Consider the following 22,652-nt stretch of genomic DNA (forward strand, 5'->3'; position numbering starts at 1 on the left):
CCTAGGTATTAAAAAAATATGGAACACTTCATGAATTTGCGTGTCGTCCTTGTGCAGGGGCCCTGCTAATCTTCTCTGTTTCGTTCCAATTTTAGTACATGTGCTGCCAAAGCGAGCACTTCACGTGTTTCTTATTGCAGTTTTAAATATGGGTACTAGAACATTTAAAATTATATTTGTGGCTTATATTATCTTTCTGTTGAACAGCACTGTCTCTTTGAGTTATTTTTTGGATTTCCATTGAATAATTTGAAAATGATTGTATTAAATGATATACTTCTAAAGAAAATTCTTGGGTCCAGTTACATTAATCCTCTCGAAGTTGTTAGTATACCTGAATGTATCCCTTATAAATAAAAGGATTACTGTCATAAGTACTAAACACCCCTCTGCTATGAGAAGCTTATTCATTTTCCTTGGAAATTCTTCTATCATAAATGAAGTCAACATTTATGACAGTTCTACTGGATGGAATATAACTGAATCCCTTTAAGAATTGGTATCAGGGTTAGCATTAGCTTGGATTTTGGACTAATCAAATGCAGTAATATTTTTAAATGTGCAGTTCTTTCTCAAAGGAGCATTTGAATCTATGTCACATCGAGCCATGGTATAATGAGGTTTTGTTGTCCCTGAGAGAGTGACTATTTTCAGAACTTAGGTGAACAGCTATTTGCAAGGCAGACTTAGTAAATATGACAGAAAAGAGGTTCACTTAAAAGGAGCTAGTTTAAGAACCACTTACTAACTAACTGCCTGCTCTCTGCTCAGTGTTAGTATTAACTGCACAAGCAAAACACAAAAGAAATTAAAGGTGTGGTGCATGTCCTCGAAGTTCATCCTCTGGCTCAGGAATTCCTAACTGGCATCTATATTCTGATGTATCTGATGAGATGTAAAGAGAGATCAATACCTTTATAATAGCAGCTAAAGCACTAAACTTTGAAAATTATTTATTAAAAATCGCAGATCCAAAGTTACTTGAGGAAACACCACTTCCACACATGTTCTGTTATGGGAATTGTGCATGGCTTGCAGGTATTCTTCCCTAAACCAGGGGTCTGCAACTCCTAAGCCACAGACCAGCCACACAGAGCAGCCGGCAAGCGAACGAAGCTTCATCTGTATTTACAGCTGATCCCCATTGCTGATGTTACCACCTGAACTCCGCCTCCTGTCAGATCAGCAACGGCATTAGATTCTCACAGGAGCACGAACGCTATCGTGAACTGCGCATGTGAGTGATCTAGGTTGCGCGCACCTAATGAGAATCGAACACCCGATGACCTGAGGTGCAACAGTTGTCATCCCGATACCATCCCCCACCCCCAGTCCATGGAAAAATTGTCTTCCATGAAGCTAGTCCCTGGTCCCGGAAAAGGTTGGGGACCGCTGCCCTAAGCCGTGGTTGGTGGCAATGTGTAGACACAGTGACTGTTGTTCCAAGGTATAGTCAAGGGGAAAGTTGAACCATGGTTGTAGTTGGGGAGGTTCTGAGCTACAAGAAAGGTAGAGAATCCTTCAGAGGCATTGTTTATAGAGTCCATTCTGTCTTCCTATTACAAATATTGAAACGTTTTCAGAAAGGGACCATCTGGGAAGTTTTTATAGAGCAAATGGCCCTTGGTTTGGGTCCTAAAAGAACTTAGAGGATTCAGCTTGTAAAGTTAAATGAGGGGTACTTTAGAAGGGGAAATTGATGTGACTGAGGATATGTGGGGTGTTGAAAGGGGATTTATGAGTGGAAGAGAGAATACCTTATATTAATTTGAAAGATAATTGTTTCACAGATATAATTTTCTAACTGTTGCGCTAATTTGTTCTAGAGCTTATTGTTCCCAAGGAACTTTGTGATGAGTCTATCTCAGAGTGTTTAATTGCCTGGCGCTTCCAGAGAATTGGCTATGTTTTGGGGGGAGGGAAGATGGGGTGGGAAGGTTGTTGACCTTCTTGGGTAAAATCATTATTTGCCAGGTATCATTGTGGCCAAAGTTATTTATCTTGGCTTCATGTTGTATAAATACAACGCAATCATCTATGAGCTTAGCAACTCAAATAGGACAGTGAGTACTTTTGGGCTTGTGTATATAAAAATTAACACATTGCATTTGTCTAGAATTTTATAGTTTTTCAAAGGGGCTTTCAAATGCTCACATTTAACATCTCCAACAATTGTTGTCTATTTATAGTTAAGGAAACTGAGACCCAGAGAGTCTAGTGTCTTTCCCCAAAGTCACATAGGTAGTGGATGACTAGGCCAGAACTAGACTTAGCTCTTGCCTTCTCGTCCAAGGTTCTGTTCCCTGGTATGACACCCTCTCTCAGCAGGGACCCTGCTGACAGTGACTATGTGCTGGTGGCTGGCGTCTCCTGAGTTCCTCGTACTCAGCCTGATCATGAGGAACTGACTCAGAGAAATGAGAGTCTGCTGATTCAGAGCTGAATATCCTTTCCCAGTCTTTCATTTCCCAGCTTTCTCTTCTCCTAAATTGATTTTTGTCAACTCCCAAGCAGCTTTCTTAGTCATTGGGGCTATTAGAACTCTTAGAGCACTTTAAGAGTCTTTCTGACTTAATTTACCAGCGATGAATGTATTGCATGAGAAACCTTTAATTTTAGCTATATTTTGGGTGGGTATCACTATTTTTGCCTGTCAAACCAAAACTGAAGGAGAACTGTCACTAACTTAACCTCTACATAGATTTCCTTTAGTAATTCTTGTTAACTTTGTTATTCCGTTATATACATTGACTTCCATTGAATGGATTTGTAGCAGGCTAAGAATGAGTAGGATACCAGTATGAAGGCTATTACGGTAGTCTTGGCAAGACACTGGGCTTTGCTGGGCATGGTGGCTCATACCTATAATCTTAGCGCTTTGGGAGGCTGAGACGGGCAGACTGTTTGAGCCCAGGAGTTTGAGACTAGCCTGGGCAACATGGTGAGACCCCGTCTCTACAAAAAACACAAACATTAGCCAGGTATGGTGGCGCATGCCTGTAGTCCCAGCTACTCAGGAGGCTGAGGTGGGAGGATTGTTCGAGCCTAGAGGTCGAGGCTGCAGTGAGGCGTGATCTTGCCACTGCACTCTAGCCTGGGTGACAGAGCAAGACCCTGTCTCAAAACAAAACAAAACAAACAAAAAAACCCCAAGTCCACCAGGCTTGGATTAGGGTGGTAGCAGTGGAATTTGTGATGGAAGCTGCCATCTCTCCATTGGCAGGAGTCAAGAGGGAGCCAGGAGTGCCACAGGCTCCAGAGAAAACTTCTTGCCCAGCCTTCCTATCACTAGTGTTGAGAGAAGAGAAGGCCTTCTGGCAAGACCTTCTGCCACACCACTGGGAGACCTGTTACTCCATCACCACATCTGCTTTGAGACTGTTGGCACACTAATTTCATTTTCCTCTTTATCCTGTTTACAACTATTTACACTGACAGCCTTTAAAAGACCAAGGCTTCTAGGTTTTTTTGTTTTTGTTTAAGTTTTTTTTGTTGTTTTTTAGAGATAGGGTCTTGCCCTGTCACTCAAGCCAAAGTGCAGTGGTGTGATTATAGTTCACCACAGCCTCAAACTCCTGGGCTCAAGTGATCCTCCCACCCCAGCTTCTCAAGTAGTTAGCATTACACACATGCATCACCATGCCTGATTACTTTTAAATTTCTTATAGAGACAGGGTCTTGCTATGTTTCCTAGGCAGGTCTCAAACTCTTAAACTCAAGTGATCCTCCCACCTCGGCCTCCCAAAGTGCTGGGATTCCAGGCATGAGCTACCACACCTGGCCCTTCTAGATTTTTTCTTAATCCAAGTCTTTACTCTCCATATAAGAGATGGATAATTAGGTAAGTTTCCCTCCCACTGAATATTCCCTATTGCTTACCTTTCCCCTGCTTCATCTTCTGCTGTAGCACTCACCATTTGTTGTGGCATACTGAATATTTTTCTGAATTATTGATTTTCTTCTGCCACTATCATGTAAACTTCATAAAGGTGGCAGGGGTTTGGTTCATGTATCATCAGCATCCTGAATAGAGTCTGGCACATGCAATGTTTGAAAAGATGAAGTGAGCGGAGTTTTAAGTCTTTAGATAGCACATTTTAAAAGTAAGTTCATAAATTATTCTACAAAAGCAATGAAATGGCGAGACTCCTTCACACACACACACACACACACACACACACACACACACAAAAGCAATGAAATGCCTTTATAAACTGGAAGAATGTCAGATGTTCTTTGTTTTGTTTAATCCCATTTGGTGGCTTGTGTGATTATAACACAGATTAATGAATAACTCTTAGTAATTCCAAAATTACCCTAATGGCAATAATAATATGTATTTGTATGATGCCATTTACAGTAGCCTGAATGAATTTTTTATTCCTCTGTGAGATAGTTGTATCTCAATATTACAAATGTTAAAAATTATAAATGCTTAAAAATGTTGTAAATGTAAGAGAGAAGCCTTTTCACAAAAACATTCCTCTCCAGGAAAACAGAGACCAGTCTAGTGTGAGACATAGGTGTGTAGTTGGTTAGAGCAAGGCATATGAGAAGGTACAGAATGATGAGAAGGTTTTACCTTCGTACTCATAAGGTAGCTAAATTGTCAGTAGTAGTTTTGGGCACGTGACTTGCTGCTTCTCAATACTGACAGCATTTTAGGGGACTGGACTTTGTACAGCTCTGCATTGCCTGCTGAGGAATCCAGGCATCAGCAACAGAAAGTTCCAAAGCATTAACAGAAGATTTAATTGTTATAGCTGTACATCCAAATGGAAGGGAGCTGGAGATAGTCAAGAGTTCTCTGCTAGGTATTTTTCAGACATGCTTCTCGTGAATTAAATAATTTTAGTTCTGATGTGGAGATTGGGAGCACTGAAAAGTGGCACTACCATAGAGCAGTTTTCTGTGAAGTAGGTAGAGTAAGCAAATGTGTTAAATAAGAATTTCTGCAACTCTTCCAGACACCTTCTGCCTTACTTGATAACACGGTGTTTTGCAGAGATCACATGATTTGCAGAGAATGCTGTGAGTGATTGCTGAGATGATGGCCCCAACCCAGTAGCTCAGCTTCCAACTTCTTAAACAGCTCTGGACTACTGATACCTTTCCTAGGTCCAAATGCTAGTCACAACCTGGCTCGAAGTCAAAGTTAAACTTTAAAAGTTATGTAATATTTTGTTGATGATGTGTTTCTAACTTTTGGCAGTCTTAAAAATAATCCCATAGCTGCTATTAGTTTCAGGGGAATTAATGACTATATGATTATAATTTAATCATGGGGATGGGTTGTAAAAATCATACATAAGGAAAATAGGTTATAGATTGAGTTCTGATATTAGACCTTTAAACAAAAAAGTCATGAAAGTCTTTATCCAAATCGCTAGTTATCTCCCTGATTCTAGAAAGGTTGAATCATTTTACTGAGACAAATAGATAGTGCCTTTTCTTGTGGGTGGAGAGTTACACTGCTGGCCTGACCTGGCCACCTCTTTTTGGTGTTAAAGTTTAGATATGAAGTAGTTACAAACACAGCTTTATTGTAGCTCTTCTGGGCCGCTGTTTCGTTTATCAGGTTGGGGATTTCCTGGAGACTTAACTTTCTTTTCATTATCTCTATGTTGTCTGGCTGCTGGTACCTGGTCAGATAGCCTTTCGGTAGCACTTTTTCAAAAAAACGTGTGATATGTGTACTTTAAAAATTCCTCTCATTGTTATGTATATTGCATTGCTGCTTGATACTAAACAAAGTTTCCAAATAAAGGGAAATTGTGGAGCTTTCTTTAGGTACTTTAAGAGGGTAATGGCTACAGCTATATACTTTTGCTGGTTTTTGTAAATATTAGTGATAGCAATTATGTTGAAGGAAAAATTGTGTGAGTCGAATTGCACCCTTCCAGGGTGAGTGCTTTGCTTTTCCTTTCAGCTGTCAGAGGTTGTTTTGCCTCTGACAATTCTCTTAAAGCTTGCAGAATTATTACAATTTAAGGAAATCAAATGATCATTAATGGCAAGAATTTTTTTAAAAAATAGTTTTACCCATTGTTTGTAAATAATACATACCTATTATTAGAAAATTTGAAAATATAAAAGAATTTTTAAAAAGCATCCTGATCGTGGCTGCTCAAAAGCATTCTGATATTGTTTTTCTATGCTTTCTTTTTTCTGTTTTCTGATATTTCCTTTTTCTACATTTAGTTTTTAAAAAGCATACTTGTTATCAAACTGCGTATACAATTTTTAGCCCATTCTTTTTATTTAACATAAGAATTTTCTATGTTTCACAGATTTTATGAAGTTGTGCCACTCATTCGTTGATTCTTTCAGTTACTGGGTGCCTTCTCTCTATGCTCTGGGTGCCAAATGCTTTGCTCTTTAAAGTATGGAGACATGGGAGTAGAAAATAATCTAGATTATAATTAGGAACTGCACATCTTCCTGAATTTCCATGTAACTTTGATCTGGATCTGAAAGTTAAATTATTTCCCAGGTAGTTCCACATTTTAAGTCAAAACAATAATACTCATTGATTTTTATTGTATATTTAAGCTAACTTTGTATGGATTAAAAAAAAAAATCACTCTGCCTAGGAATCTGTCCCTAGCCGAAGTGCTGGGCTGGGAGTGGAGGGCAGAGCAGAATCCTGGGGAGATGGTAGGGGCCGGTGTGCTCAGCTTCTGCACAGGAATTGTTTACAGGGGTGAGTGAGTAGGGCAGGGTTCATGGCAAGGTGTCCAACAAGGCAGTCACTCACAAAGCACATGACTTGGGCCTTGTCCTCAGAGGACTGAATTAGTGAGAAGCTAAACATTCTAGGTGGCATGAAATTTGAGATGTAGAAGAAAGAATTTGACTTATCAGTCAGTGATATCCAATTGCCTCCTCCTTAGCCCCAACCAGATCTGTCCCAGTGGTCAGGCGCAGACGTGGTATGAGAATGAGCAGGGTAGGCCTGCTCGTGAGCAAGGATGCCTGGATTTAAGGCCTGGCTCTGCCACTGACAAACTGTATATCTTGGGCCAGTTCCTTAACCTTCCTGTGCTTCATTCTCCTCATCTGTTAAGAGAAGATATTACTACTGCCTACTTCCTGTGGTTAAATGAAACACATAGAACAACGCTTGGCACGTAAAAGAGCACTCAGTGGATCTAACTAACTACCAGTATTTTCTACCCTGTATGACTGAATTTGACATATTGACAAATTTCCTTAGCGCTGAGCTAGTCAGATGAGTTTAGATGGCATTAGGGTAGGTATGTTATTGTTTGTTTGCACACTGAACTGGTATTGTGAGGATGGCCTGCTGCTTAGCTAGCTATTAGGAACTATCCATGGTCATGTTTCTGAAAACAGCCAAGTATTGACAGACTTGGTTCTGATCCTGGATCTGTCTCCAAAGCCCATTCCCCTAAACTAGACTGCTTCAAAAAAACTTTGACACCCCCTTACCTTAATCTACTGGCTCTAGGCTAGGAGGAGGACCTATTTTGTTTTTAATAAACTTTGATTGAATTATAATATACAAAACAGTGTACATATTTGGGTTGCTGTGTGTTCACAGTACCAGTACTGGGATCAAGAAACAGCATCCCATAATCTTTTTGTGTCTTTCTGGGGACCGTGCTTTGAAGTGTCTGGTAGAAAGATTTGTGATCATTTGTTCTTGTGCAAGGAGAAGGCATTATGGAAGATAGGGAATTACCCTGATGAAGAGGAGGATCATCTGTGATGCTGTGGATCTTAAACCTCCCCAACTCCCTCCGGTCCTGTATTTATTTCTCCTTTTTTTCTCATTAATGTAATGCGAATATCAGAGAAAGAGGGATTCTTTTTTTTTTTTTTCCTTTCAAGATTGGACATACTGAGAGGAGAAAGATTCTTTATTGCAAGATTCATGAAATAAGAATAATTAGAATGGACTTTTTAGGGAGCTGTATTAAGTCTTAGATTTTTCTCCTCCAAGCTACGTTTCTCAATTGTTGCTTTTGAGTTAATTTTTCATTACATATCATGATCATTGCTTTTCATCATGTGAAGAATGTGAGGTCAAGGAATTACAGAAATGCATGAATACTTACCTAGAAACTTTCATGACTTTAATTCTCCCAACTCTAAATTAGGCATGGGAATGGGCTTTTTCTCAGGTGTCAAATCTTGGATTGGAGGTGGGTCCTGGCAGCACTGCATCCGAAGGTTTTGGAGAGGAGTCTGGGCATCACAGGAGACAATGTGATTGTGTAGAGATTTTGGCCACGGGGGAAAAGAGGTTGGACTTGTGTCTTGAGTACCAGATATTTGTCTTTGGTGATCTAAATGACACTGTGCTATTTATTGATTCTTAAACTTGGCACTCTTCTGTAGGACCACTTAATACCTAGTATATGAGATTGGAAACAGTACAAATAGCAGCTTTAAAAAATTGAAGTAGTAGTCTCCCTTCCTGACATATACCACATGGATTCATCATGCTTCCATACTTCTGTGGCCCTCCCTTCCAGTGTCTTAGAAAGTTCATCAATATTGTGAAAGTAGCAGTGGTGGCAGCAGCAGTTCCAGTCAACAACCTATTGAACCGCATGTGGAATGTGGGAGTCTAGTCAGTGATTACAGACACTTTTGTAAATGTGTAAACTTTGGATAACCCAAATTATCTTCTATGATACATAGATGAACTGTAGAAAGGAAATAGATAACTTGGCCATGTGTAGGGTATAAAATAGGGTGGATGATAAATTGTAATATGCATAGTATTTAATATTTAAGAGCAGGCACCCAGCATAATAATGAATAACAATGTGAATACCTCTATAAGTGTGTGATTCCATTTTAGGAAAGAGAAGATCGAGAAAAAAGGGAGATTGGATTGAGGGAGAGAACAGACTCTTAAGCATAAAAGATCTACACATACCTCCTCTTAGTTACTCTCTCAGTTGCTCTGATGTCTCAGAAGAGTGGTTGTGATGATACAATTATGCTTTTTCCACGTACTGAAGAAATTTTAGAGCTCCTATTGAAACATAAGGAAATTTGAAGTCATAAAGAGACATCCCCTTTAACATATAATAGTTGTGGTTTTTTCATTTCTACCCTGTTACATTTTATCAGATTTTGAACTGTGGAATTAAGGCTTATTAGCCAAGTAACAGAGGAAATGGCATTTTCACTTTTAAAAAAATCTAAAAATCCTTTCTGTTAAGATATCATGTTGGTCTCACTGATTGGAGTTATCACAAGATATTAAAAGCCTCTATGGGAGCTTTTGCCGTAGTAAACAAGAGAAAGGGAGAAATGGAGTTTGAGTGTATAAGCACCCTCCTGATCAGACTGTATGCATCTGACTATCAAAGAAGCACATTGCTTGTTACAGTTAGATTCATATCATAGTTTTTGTTTTGTTCTGTTTTTAGATGGAGTCTCACTGTGTCGCTCAGGCTGGAGTGCAGTGGCGTGATCTTGGCTCACTGCAACCTCTGCCTCCTGAGTTCAAGCAATTCTCCTGCCTCAGCCTCCCGAGTAGCTGGGACTATAGGCATCCACCACCACACCTGGCTAATTTTTTTGTATTTTTTTTTAGTAGAGACGGGGTTTCACCATGTTGGTCAGGCTTGTCTCAAACTCCTGACCTCAAATGATCCGTCCACCTCAGCCTCCCAAAGTGCCGGGATTATAGGTGTGAGCCACCGCGCCTGGCCCATATCATAGTTTTAATGCAAATATTTAGTGTTATTAAACCAATCAGAAAGTATCTGTTAGACATCTACCTTGGATAAAACCTGCATGAGGTACAAAAATGAATGTCAAGACCCAGACTAATATGCAAATAATTTATAATCTAGTTAGGATCATAAGAGATGTATTATACACTTTTTTTTTTTTTTTTTTGGAGACAGGGTCTCTCTCTGTTGTCCAGGCTGGAGTGCAGTGGTGCGGTCATAGCTGACTGCAGTCTTGAACTACTGAGCTAAGTGATCCTCTCACTTCAGCTTCCTGAGTAGCTGGGACGACAGGCGCATGCCACTACTCCTGGCTCATTTTCTAATTTTTTGTAGATATGAGGTCTTGCTATGTTGCCCAGGCTGGTCTTTAAATCCTGCTTCAAGTAGTCCTCTCACCTTGGCCTCTCAAAGCACTGCGATTATAGGCTTGATCTACAATAGTTTTTATAGTGCTTGCATAAGTAATCTTTTGGTTCTCTGTTAAAAAGAGAAAGAGACTTTAAAGGCAGTTTATGGGAAGAAAGAACTCATGATCAGTGGCCATGTCAGTTAAGTTTTAAGCTCAAAATGTGTTCTTCTTGGAGAAAGGAATTCATTTTCTCCTAATCTGGTTTTATCTTGATACTATCAATTTAGCATGTGCCACAGAGAATTCAAGTTGTCATATGTGTGTTGCAATTTTTATTTCTCAGAAGAGGGTGAATTTCAGCTATTTTTTGAGTTCATTTTGAAGGAATTTTAGGGATTATATATATAAGATTGTCTTAAGGTAATTGAAGGCCCCGCCATGACATTAGTTTTTCTCACACTTGTGGAGTGAAATGTATGGATACCATATATTAAAAGTAATAGCAAAAACCGCAATTACTTTTGCACCAACCTAGTACAACGGTACATTTAAAAATTGCTGAAGCCAAAGGACCAGACAAGAGTTCATCAGATTTTAGGAATCCATTAATGTTTTCTTCACCAAATTCCAGGACTAAGAAAAGGAAAAGAATTGGGGCAGTCCCTTGTAGTTTTGTATGTAAAGATTCAACCTGTATTCCAGGGATCTTGATTTTTATTTCTAATAAAAGAAAAATGTTTTCTTCGTGAACCCACAGAATCATATTGATTCTGTAGCATTGTTCTTCTTTTTCAGATGAAGAATATTAGTGTCAGAAGTCAAAATTGAGCTGCTTTTGTCCTCAGGTTGGGCTTTCTCGTTTGAATATGCCTAGGAATTCAGTGCAAGAGTTCTGAGGGTTTATGGCTGCTCGTTATCATTTTTTTTCTTGTATTAAAGCAAGGATACATCCCTAGTCTGTGTCCCACCTCCCCTTGTCATCTATACATTAAGTCCTACATTTGGCTGTTGTGGATAACCATCCCTCACTTGCTGTGGGTAGAATTTTGCAAGATTGCAGAGTAAGACCTGTCAGCTGACACTGGCTCACATGAGAGCCATTAAGAGGGTGGTGTGGCCAATGTCAGAACAACCTTGCAGCTGAAGGCAAGTCACTGCATTGCCCAGAGCCATATGAACAGGTCTTGTGACCAATTAATTGACTACTACATAATCTCCAGCTAGGGAGCACAGATGGAGTGAGTCAGTCCAAGCTGCTCAACCTGTTAAGTGTCTTGTCTTTGCTAACTGGAGTATAAGCTTAGGAACAAAAATAGGGCTTGTCTATGTCTGTAATGGGATTGCAGACAGCGTGTTTTGTAATGTGATAGATGGATCTGACTTCCTAAATTATTGGCGGGCTTAATTTACGTAACAAATGAATGTTCCACTTTTTTTTAAACCTTTGAAAGGGGAAATTAGTACGCTGCTGTCAAGTAGCTTTTCTCACATACTGTATAGGGAGTGAAATGATTGTTTAGAACTGCTCGTCATTACGGAATATTCCTCACATAACAAAGGAACTTCAGGATTTGTCTCCAAGTCCATGTTGATGGTCAGGATAAACTGGAAGAACATTAAACCGTTCAGGAGATGTGTGGCGGCACAGCGAAGACCACAAACCAGCCAGAGAGCTGGCAAGACTCTGCCAGATGTGTGAGTGATGCCGTTCCTGGTGCTGGGAGGATTTACAGGGTGCTTTTATGCACAAAGATTAAAAAACACACCGGGGTAGACAGGAGCACTGACCACACGGAACTCGACAACAGGTTTGAAACTTTAGTTCTGTTTCAAAATCTCAGATAATTTTTTATTTAATTTACTGTGTACTAAGGAGATGGAATTGTATTGATCTGAAAGTTGTTGTTTCTCGTAAGTGCTTCTAAGTAGGAGAAATGGGGTTATTGGTGGGTGTGCAGAGTCAAGTCCCTTCTCTTATACAAGAGATATAAGCATGGGCATTTTTTAGTGACTATCGTGACTCCACTACCCATCTGTTTTCTTCTTTTCATTACCTCTACTGGAGCCAACTTATAAGAAGTGTGTACATCTTTGTCCCTTGAAGCTTAGATGCAACTGTTCACAGAAATTGTCAGGAAAAAAGGGTGCAGTCCTGAAGTACCAGCACAGTTAGTAGATGGGGCTTAGGCCTGGGCGTTCTCACTTCATAGTCTGCATGGCAGCCAGGTGGTTGTGCTTTTCCAGTTGGAAGCAGGATGGTCGGGTGACCCAGTCTTCCTCTGGAAGACCCTTTCCATGAGAAGGATGTTATGAACAGCAAATTTTAATAATGGAGCTTGTCTAAAAAGAATAGCATACTTATAATATTAATTTTGGTTTATTTCATCCACATTCTTCCATTAATAAATTTGGAAGAATTTATTAATTTTATTATTAGTGGTACTTAATTGAAATGCTATTTGTAAAGAATTTTATTGCTTATCAATAAAAACAAAAAACTGTTTTGAAAATTACATTTCATTCCAAATTCTTCCACAGATAGAAAGTAAGGAGAGCTAAAAGTTAATGATTAGTGTAAAAGCAAGTTTATAAGTTCATTTAACCTGGGCATGGTGGCTCAAACCTGTAGTCCAAACACTTTGGGAAACTGAGGTGGGAGGATCACTTGAGCCTAGGAGTTCAAGACCAGCCAGGGCAACGTAGCAAGACCCCATCTCTACAAAAAAATTTAAAAAAATTTTTAAAAATAATTGGCATGGGGGCATGCAACTGTGGTGCCAGTTACTTGGGAGGCTGAGGTGGGAGGATCGCTTGAGCCCAGGAGTTGTAGGCTGCAATGAATTGTGATTTCACTGCTGTACTCCAGCCTGGGCAACCGAGCAAGACCCTGTCTCTTTAAAAATAATAATAATAAAATAAATTCACTTAAAACATTTTTTTCTTACAGAAATTTTCTCAAAATTAACATGTCTCATCAACTTTATCCCATAAGTATGTTTCTTAGTTTGGTTAAAAATAATGATGATACAGTTTTTGTCACGTAAAAATCTTTGTCATTTTTTAACAGAAACTTAATAAAACAGGGCAACAGAGTGAGACTTCCATCTCTAAAAAAGAAAAAAGAAACTTAATAAAATGGGATGTAGTCCATCACAGTGTAAGAGCACAGTAGACCGGAGAGTGAGAGAGAAGTGAGGAAGTTATTTTACAAGTGTTAGGTCACATGCTCTTCATTCAGTTAAAGAGATCTGTTTGTAGAGGAGGAGGAGGTAATGATATGGTACATTAGAAAAATACATTTGAGTGTTCAGATAAGAATTTCCCTTTTATGCTATCTGTTTTTATCTGTTTCTTATCAAGAAAGGGCAGCTGAGTGATAGGAGAGAGCAAGGGAGTGACGCTCAAGTTTATCTGAATCTTGATCCCTAGCTCTGCTGCTCAGGAGCCTCTAACCCTGGGCCAGTCTCCAGGCTTTTCTTAATCTCACTCTCAACTGTTAAACCATGTAATTGGCTCGGATTATTTTAAAAATTCTTTCTTCTTCTGAGATTCTTAGATGTAGTAGTAGGGCCTTCTGTATGCCCTATTTTTGTTATTCTATAGAATTCTAGATCACCAGATAGTTATTTAGGATGAAAGACGGGGAGTGAATGTCCATGTAAGAAAATCATGTGCAGGGCCAATTTTTTAAAAACCTCTAAAATTTTTGATATGAGCTTCTGCTTCTCACCTTCAAAGTGATGCTTTAAATTTTAACATTTTCATACCTGTTATCCTCTTTCCTTATTTTAACTTCCTTTAGATTTACTTCTCTAGTGCTGAGAATTTTTTTTTTAGAACTTTGTACAATAATGACATATATTTGTCAATTAATTGGAATTCATCTCTAGTCAGACGATGTGCTGTAGTAGACCTCATCCGCTTTCTCTTCTCCTTACTACGATCTTGGAAACATTGCTTACTTGCAGTATTGTGCTTGGTTTCCAGAACTTCTTTAGGACTTGGGCCAACTTGAGGGTAGAAGTGAATTATTGACAGGCGCTTGCACTGAAGGACCTGGCTCCAGAGTGCTCACGAGTTATCTGTTTGTCCAAGTCATGTGGCAGTCAGGTAGGTAGGACTTCCAATCTCTTTTTGCTCTTTGATATCTTAAATCAGTAGTTCCAAGTGGTCTTCTTAGTTCAGCACCCTGACAAGCAGGGTTTTGTTTTTTTTTCTTCTCATGATTTTCCAGTAACTGAAAAGATGGAGAGAAAGATTCCACAATAACAGTAGAATCATGTTGTATATGTGATGATGGCCACAGTGTAAAACAGACAGAAACAGTGCAGAAAGAAACATGTTGATCCTCTCATTGTGGTTCATATAGCATGACACATTTCAGGAGAGGAGTTGTCCTCTGCATCTCCATTTCCATTCCCCCAACCTCTATAAAGGCAGATGTTGGGGTTCAATTCATTTCACAAAATTCTAGAGTCAACAAAAAGCTACCAAGTTTGATGAGAGGCATCTTAAATGGCTTGTCAGTAAAAATTCCTTGCTAAAACTCCCTTCAAATCTAGTGACTCTTTGCTGGGCACGGTGGCGTTCATGCCTGTAATCCCAGCACTTTGGGAGGCTGAGGTGGGCGGATCACTTGAGGTCAGGAGTTCGAGATCAGCCTGGCCAACATGGTGAAACCCCATCTCTACTAAAAATACAAAAATTAGCCAGACATGGTAGCAGGTACCTGTAATCTATGTACTTGGGATGCTGAAGCAGGATAATCACTTGAACCTGGGACATGGAGGTTGCAGTGAGCTGAGATCGTGCCACTGCACCCCAGCCTGGGCAACACAGCAAGACTCCATCACACACACACACAAAATCTAGTGACTCTTAAATATGATGCCAGGTATATGGTATCATCCTCAAATAATTGCTTCCTATCCTCTTTCTTAAAATATTGACTATAGCAAAGCTGCCAACAACTTTTGAGTTTTTCAAACTTTCCCGGCAAATTAGCAAACAAAATCCATAGGGCTATTTATATGAGAAATCGGGGACTTGCCACACATATCTGTGAATCATTGTTGCTCTGGTGGCAAGAGAAAACTTGCCATGTCTTTAAAGTATACTCCTTACACACTGAAAAGGAACTGAAACAGAGCACTTCAGAGTCAATTGTGCTTTACAGTTTCATATCTTGAAATCTGAATTCAGAAGAAATTCTCTATACTGCTTTAGAATCACCAGGATGACTCTAAATGAGTATATCCATTTTATGTACATTTTTAGATGAGATAATTCTATTAAAAAAGGGAAATCCTTAGATTGTCTGTGGTAGTTACTTAACAAGAAAGTAAGTACAGAAACTTGAGTGCATTGTCCCGTGGTGAGCTGCTTCACATAGATAAGCTGACCATGATTTTATGACCAGTCTTTATTTATAGCAGTTGGGATTACTGACTAGGAAATATAAAAATAGTCACAGATTTAGAGAGAGATATAGGCAACAGACCAAAGAATTCTGAAGAGTATTTAAAAGGGTCATTAAAAGTAAGCGTAATGCAGGTTTGTAGGAGTGGAAACAATGTTTCTCACTGCTGCTCCTGGAAACAGTGTGAAAACCACTCTACCCTGATGCTACTTAATAGGAAATGTAGCAGTTGGACAGGTTGAATGAAGTGGGTAGAGAGAAAAAACAAACCCTAGTCAGCTGATGGTCTTGTGCTTTGTGACAAGCTTCACAGAGAGGTCGTAAATGGTTGGGTGTGACTCTGATGGGTTGGGTATTGCGGTCACACGTTCTTCTGCGCTTCCTGCATTCCTTCCCTTTTTACTGATTTTTACGTACCATGAGAATTTTTCTTTGACTAGAGGAGTTTATTTCTGCTGGCTGAGGGTAGGGATTTTGAGATGTAATTCCAGACTGATAAGAGTGAATGAATCAAGGAATGCAGTGTTGTGTCTGATTTAGCGTTCAAGAACATTTGTCTTTTGCCTCTGAGGATACATCACTTACTAGGAATAAATCAGCAATCTTAATATAGGAGATTTTCATAGACACTAACAACTGACATCAGCTTTTGTCTGGGTCATATTTGGATAAGCATGGATGACATAACAGGGTAAAGCACTTGTTATTAATCACCATAGCTAACTGTGTCCAGAATGACAGTGCTCCAGGCAGAAGATGAGGTTAATCCAGCTCTGGAATCTGCAGGCCAGTCACTGACTGGGCAGCTTCTGAAGCCTTTTTTCCTGAAGTTCTGCTCAGCTCTGTGCTGAAGCGGAATGCTGGCTGCACTGGTCCCCACATCCCTGGTTCTCCTGTTATGATTCCTGTGGTGAGTCAGGCTCTGGCTTAGCCTTATCCTTTTATTGTTATAGTAACAAAAGCCAAATAATTGCTGAACAGTGATGTAGCAAGCCCTGGTGGGAATTGGAGAGAGCAATAACTTGTGACCCATCTAAGATTATAACTGTCAAAAGTCACCAAAGAGAATCCAGCCTGTGGGTTATAAAAACACCAAGGTTCCTGGGAATATTCTTATCTTTTATGAGTTCCCAAGGGGATATTTAGGTATCAGGTGTACGTCCATCCATTAGCCTTATGTCTTTAAGGGTTTAAGAAAGGTTTTTTAAAAAAACTACTTTAGGTTTTTACAGAACAGATGTGAATGAAAATCCTTTTTTCTCACTATGCCATATCCTTTCACTTTCATGCCTCACCCTGTCCAAAGGCAGAAAAAGGAACTTAGTTAAGCTATTTTTCCACTTACTGATTTTCAGCTCTAGCATATGAGAACCTAGGCTTAATACCAGATAAAATGGAAAGGCCTTTGACTTGGGGATCTTCTCTACCCCGATTTTATGATCTTAGGGTCTTCTCTGCCTTGAAATCACTTTCATTGGGAACATCATCTCATCTCTCTGTTTTTGTTTTCTAAATAATAATAATAATGATGATGATGATGGTAGATTGGAATGGTGTTTCCTGAGCCTCAACTTCAGATCCGCTGAACCAAATTCCTGGAGGTAGAGCTTGTGAAGCTTTGTTGGTTACATACACCCACACACACACAAACACACAAACACACACAAAACTTCTGGGGTAATTCTAACAATGAGCCAAACAACTTGGGAACCAGTGGCCAGGTAGTGTCTGAAGTCCCTTCCAGCTAACATTCTGATAATCTGTCAGTGATCCATGAGTCCCGAAGTTAGAGAAATGTAAAGGCTGGGCCTTGGGTAATCAGGGGAGTTAGAACTAGCTCAGTGGTAATCTTTTTCCACATGAGCGAACAAGCCATGTGGGTATTTGAGGAAGTACATTTTCAACAGAGAGAAAAGGAAGTACAGAGATCTTAAGGCAGGAACATGCCTGTTGTGCATCCTTAAAAGAAGAATATTGCCTCAGGGCAAAGATGATTTGGATTCAGAAAGTAAACGTTCGTGGGAATGTGAATGGGGTGGAGGTGTGCTGGTGGCTGGTTTAGCAGCTGCACACTGTGATATGACAGGGAGGCAGAGGTCACTGCCCCTAAAATCTTTCCCACTGGACCTTGCTTGATGGCAAAAATGCCTATTATTAAATTCTCATTTCTTTGTATTTAAGAATTGTTCTCTCTAGGCAGTAACTAATACCTTACTGTGAACTATCTTAGGGGAACATTCCCCTCTGTCAGTAGGAGCAAGACCACATGTGACAGTTGGATACATTCTGTAGAGCAGTGTGTGAGGACTGACCCTCCTTTTTCCAGCCGGGTGGATAGAACAAGAAGGAGATGGCCTGTAATTCTGCTGAACAGGGACAGACTTGATAGCTACATCTGAAGCTCAAGTTATGTGTCCTTGGTTCTCATCTTTACAGGGTATTCTGTAGCCGACTGTAACAGACAAAAGTGATCTTCAGAAAATAATCCTGTCACAAATTTTTTAACCAGTGCTTATTCCTGACAGTTTCTATATCTTTAAAGTTCCTTTGACAACTGAAATTAGAAGAATTTTTTCCTTCAAAAAATTTTTAGAGCTATTTTAGGTTAACAGCAACATTAAGCAGAAAGTACAGAATTCCCATGTACACCTTGCCCCCACATTATCAACATCCCACACCACAGTGATATGTTTGTTACCATTGAGGAATCTTTATCACCCAAAGTCCATAGTTTGCATTAGGGTTCATTCTTGGTGTTGTGTATTCTATAGGTTTTGACAAAAGTATAATGACATGTATCCACTATTCATACTAGATAGTTTCACTGCCCTAGAAATCCTCTGTGCCTTGCCTATTCACCCTTCCCTCCCTCTCTAACCCCAGGCAACCACTTGTCTTTTTACTGTCTCCATAGTTTTGCCTTTTCCAGAATGTCATTTGATTAGAATCATTCAGTATGTACCCTGTTCGGATTCGCTTCTTTCACTTAGAAATACGCATTCAAGGTCCCTTCATGTCTCTTCATACCATGGTAGTTCATTTCCTTTTTAGCACTGAATAATATTCCATTGATTATCTCTTTGCGTACTGAAGGATGTCTTGGTTGCTTCTATGTTTTGGCAATTATGAATAAAGCTCCTATACATAGCTGCAGGCTTTTCAACTCATTTGGATAAATAACAACAAGTCCCATTGCTGGATTGTAAGGTAAGAGTATGTTTAGTTTTGTAGGAAACTGCCAAACTCTTCCAAAACAACTGCACCACCAGCAATGGGTGAGAGTTTCTGTTGCTCCACATCCCCACCAGCATTTGGCATTGTCAGTGTTCCAGACTTTGGCCACTCTAATAGGCAGGTAGTAGTATCTCTTGTTGTTTAAATTTGTGTTTCTCTAATGACATACAATGTGGATCAACTTTTCATATGCTTATTTGCCATTTATATTATCATTGGTGAGGTGTCTATTCAGGTCCTTTGCCCATTTTTTCATCAGTTGGTTTGATTTCTTACTGAGTTTTAAGTGTTCTTTATTTTGGATAAAACAGTTCTTTATCAGATATATTTTTTGTGAATATTTTGTCTCAGTCTGTGGCTTGTCTTCTCATTCCCTTGACAGTGTCTTTCCTAGAGCAGAAGGTTTTAATTTTAATGAAGCCCAGCTTCTCAATGATTTCTTTCATAGACCACGCCTTTGGTGTTGTATCTAAGAATCCTTTGCCATGCTCAAAGCTGTCTATATTTTCTCCTGTGTTATCTTCTGTGGTTTTGTAGTTTTGCTTTTTACACTTAGGCTTGTAAGCCATTTTGGGTTTATTTTTGTGAAGGATGTAAGGTCTGTGTCAAGATTCTTTTTTTTGCACCTGGATGTCCAGTTATTCCAGCACCATTTGTTGAAAAGACTGTCTTTGCTCCATTGTATTACTATTGCTCTTTTGTCAAATATTAATTTATATTTATGTGGATTTTTTTCTGAAGTCTCTATTCTGTTCCATTGATCAGTTTCCCTATTCTTTTGTCAATGCCACACTTCCTCCTTCTTCTCCTCCTTTTCTTCCTCTTCTTCCTCCTCCTCCTCCTCTTCCTCCTCCTTCTCCTCCTTCTTTAAAGAGATGGAGCCTCACTCTGCCCAAGCTGGAGTACAGGTTTTTACACCTCAGAAGGACATGCAGAGGAAGGTCCTGGAAGGAAGAGAATGTTACCCTAACTTGTTTGCTACTGGTATCAAGGTGATAGTGCAGTCGAGTTGGATGAGCACAGAATTTGGAGCCAGGAGACTTTGATTTTAGTCCTGACTTAGCCACTTACTGGGCATAACCTCGTTAAAGTCTCCTAACTTCCGTGTAAAACATTATATAATACAGACTCTCACAGGACATTTGAGAAGGTCAGCTCAGGTGAATTCTGTAAAAGTGGTAAACTCTAAAATATTAGGCAATTATTTGTGCATGTGCTGTGCAGTTCTTATCACCAGCCTTCCCCTGTCTACATGCAAACACCAGACCTTCTGGAATTGGTGTCTCTAGGCTCTGCATGAATTATGCAGTAAAAAATGCAGTTATTTAATATGATGGAAATCCATCTGATACACCACTAGGACAGCAATCACAAACTGAAAGACATACGTGGGTTTAATAAATGAGAAAAGGGATCGCTTTTTTAGAAAGAAACTTTCTCCTGTCCTTGGGGGAGGGAGGGGATGAAGGACAGGAAAATGTAGTATACAAGTGTTGAGAAGAAAGCTCAATAAATGCCATTGTCTAGGCCAAACTACATATTTGAAAACTGAATCTGAATGCCTGGAATTCATTAAGGTGGTTTCCCTGTAGGAGTTCACCCACTGCCTCATGCTTCAGCTACCAAGAAGCCTCTTAAAGGAAACAGTAGTTTAGGGTTTGTCTTAAAGCAATAATAGATTCTTTGGGTTTAAAAAAATAGGGTGTTCCTGTTGTAGTCCTCATCTTTGTTGTTTGTTTTTACTTTTTCAAAAGACAATACAGTCACACAGCTTAATATTCAAAAGGCACAAAATTGTGGTGCATGTTTAGAGCACAATCAGTGTGCCTGACTCCGTGTTAAATGCTTTACATTTAGTCACCAAAACAGCACTTAGAAGGTTGGTACTATTATATTATCTCCATTTTGCAGATGAGGCTATTGAGGAACAAAGAGATTAGGTAACTCACCGAAGTTACATAGCTAGGAAGAAGCAGAGGTAGGACCTGAGCCCAGGATGCCTGGGTCCAGTCTACACTCCTTCTCACTATGCTGTTTTGATGGATGTTTATTACATGGTGCAGAGAAAGCCTTTCCCTTTGCTCTGTAAAGAGTGTAGAATGAAAAGTCTTCTGCTTTCTTTTTCATCAGTAATCCAACTTTCTTTTCTTTTCTTTTTTTTTTTGAGGCGGAGTCTTGCTCTGTCGCCCAGGCTGGAATGCAGTGGCGCGAGCTCCGCTCACTGCAAGCTCTGCCTCCCGGGTTCATGCCATTCTCCCGTCTCTGCCTCCTGAGTAGCTGGGACTACAGGCGCCTGCCACCACGCCCAGCTAATTTGATGCGGTTTCACCGTGTTAGCCAGGATGCTCTTGATCTCCTGACCTCGTGATCCGCCCGCCTCGGCCTCCCAAAGTGCTGGGATTATAGGTGTGAGCCACCGCACCCGGCCCAGTAATCCAGCTTTCTACTCCAGAGTCAACTAGTATTACCAATTCATTGTATTTCTTCTAGAGATAGTCTATACGTGTATAATAAAACCCAGAGTTCTCTACCTCCAATTTTTCCTTTTTCTAGACTTATGGTAGCATTCTGTACACAATATTTTATACTTATTTTTGTTCCAGTCAAAAATATGTCTTGGAGTTTATTACATACTTACCTAAGGAGCTTCCTTATTCTTTCCTGTGTCAGTATAGCACTCCCTTGTATGGATGTACCGTAATTTATTTAATCATCCTGCTGACAGTTTGTTTCCAAACAGTGCTGCAGTCATTACCTTTTTGTACATAATTATTTTGTACCTGTGCAAATTAATCTGTAGGATTCATTCCTAGAAGTGAACTTGCTGGGTCATGAGTATATATATATATATATATTTATTTATTTTAACCTATCTCTTTTAGAGATAGTATTTTACAACCCAAAATAGATGACAATTGTCTGTTTATTTTGGTTCTTTCATTTTGCAAACGAGAGACCTTACACAGAGAATCATGCTTTTGACTTCTGGAAACTTTGTGGAAAATGGAAGTATTACCTTATCTGCGTATAGTTTAATTAGATCTAGAAGTGATTAACATATAAGGCAATGTCTTGAGTATTTACTTTGAAATTTATTCAGTTGTCTATTATTAGTATATGATTTCCCAAAATGAGGGAGGGGAAAGATATGAAATCATCTTGATGCAAGTTACCTTTTATAATTGCAGAGCAATTATGTATTTCAGTAGTCCAGGAATATAATAATGTGTCGACGGCTTTGGTTATGCTGACAAGGGTATAAAAGAATTAGCTCGGCCAGGCGCGGTGGCTCATGCCTGGAATCCAAGCGGGCGGATCAGTTGAAGTTAGGAGTTCGAAACTAGCCTGGCCAACATGGTGAAACCCCCTCTCTACTAAAAATACAAAAAAATTAACCAGGTGTGGTGGTAGACGCCTGTAATCCCAGCTACTTGGGAGGCTGAGGCAGGAGAATCGCATGAACCGAGGAGGTGGAGGTTGCAGTGAGCCGAGATTGTGCCACTGCACTCCAGCCTGGGTGACAGAGTGAGACTCCGTCTCAAAAAAAAACAAACAAACAAAAAACAGAAAAAACAGCTCAGTGATTATTGAATTAATATATGCATGGAGATGAACAGTAAAGCACTTTTTTTTTGTGAGTTTGGCTATTTTTAAGTACAAGTAGTTTCTAGTTTATAGATATCAGAAAAGAATAAATAATGCGCATTTAAGAATTAAGGGAACCATTTTGGGGGAAAATGGGCCATTTATAGAGATTCTGTGGGTTTTTTTTGTTTTGTTTTTGTAGAGTCAGAATCTCACTATATTGCTCAAACTCCTGTATTCAAGCGATCCTCCTGCCTTGGCCTCCCAAAGTGTTGAGATTACAGGCATGAGCCACTGCACCTGACCTCTGTGGGTTTTTTAAGCAGAAAAAAGGAAGGAACTATTA

At 39.6% G+C, this 22,652-nt stretch overlaps 1 protein-coding gene and 1 non-coding gene across 7 annotated transcripts in view; one reads left to right on the forward strand and one right to left on the reverse strand.

Annotated features, from left to right (window-relative positions):
- The window catches only part of FNIP2 (folliculin interacting protein 2), a 136,824-nt gene that overhangs the window by 25,927 nt on the left and 88,245 nt on the right, over positions 1 to 22,652 (forward strand). The window contains exon 1 of one of the 6 annotated variants that reach the window (XM_063638337.1): positions 11,174 to 11,876. The exons of 3 other annotated variants lie outside the window; for them this stretch is intronic. In XM_063638337.1, coding sequence (XP_063494407.1) covers positions 11,701 to 11,876 — 176 coding nt within the window. In that variant the 5' untranslated portion in view covers positions 11,174 to 11,700. Of the gene's footprint in view, positions 1 to 11,173; positions 11,877 to 22,652 lie in introns of those variants that run through there. 2 more of the 6 variants (XM_055276276.2, XM_055276279.2) reach the window with 2 other exon arrangements.
- LOC129481511 (U6 spliceosomal RNA) lies at positions 13 to 119 on the reverse strand. Its single transcript, XR_008657477.1, has one exon. It is a non-coding gene; the product is annotated as a U6 spliceosomal RNA (small nuclear RNA).

Source organism: Symphalangus syndactylus, chromosome 4, assembly GCF_028878055.3.
Source record: "Symphalangus syndactylus isolate Jambi chromosome 4, NHGRI_mSymSyn1-v2.1_pri, whole genome shotgun sequence".
Lineage (NCBI taxonomy): Eukaryota > Metazoa > Chordata > Mammalia > Primates > Hylobatidae > Symphalangus > Symphalangus syndactylus.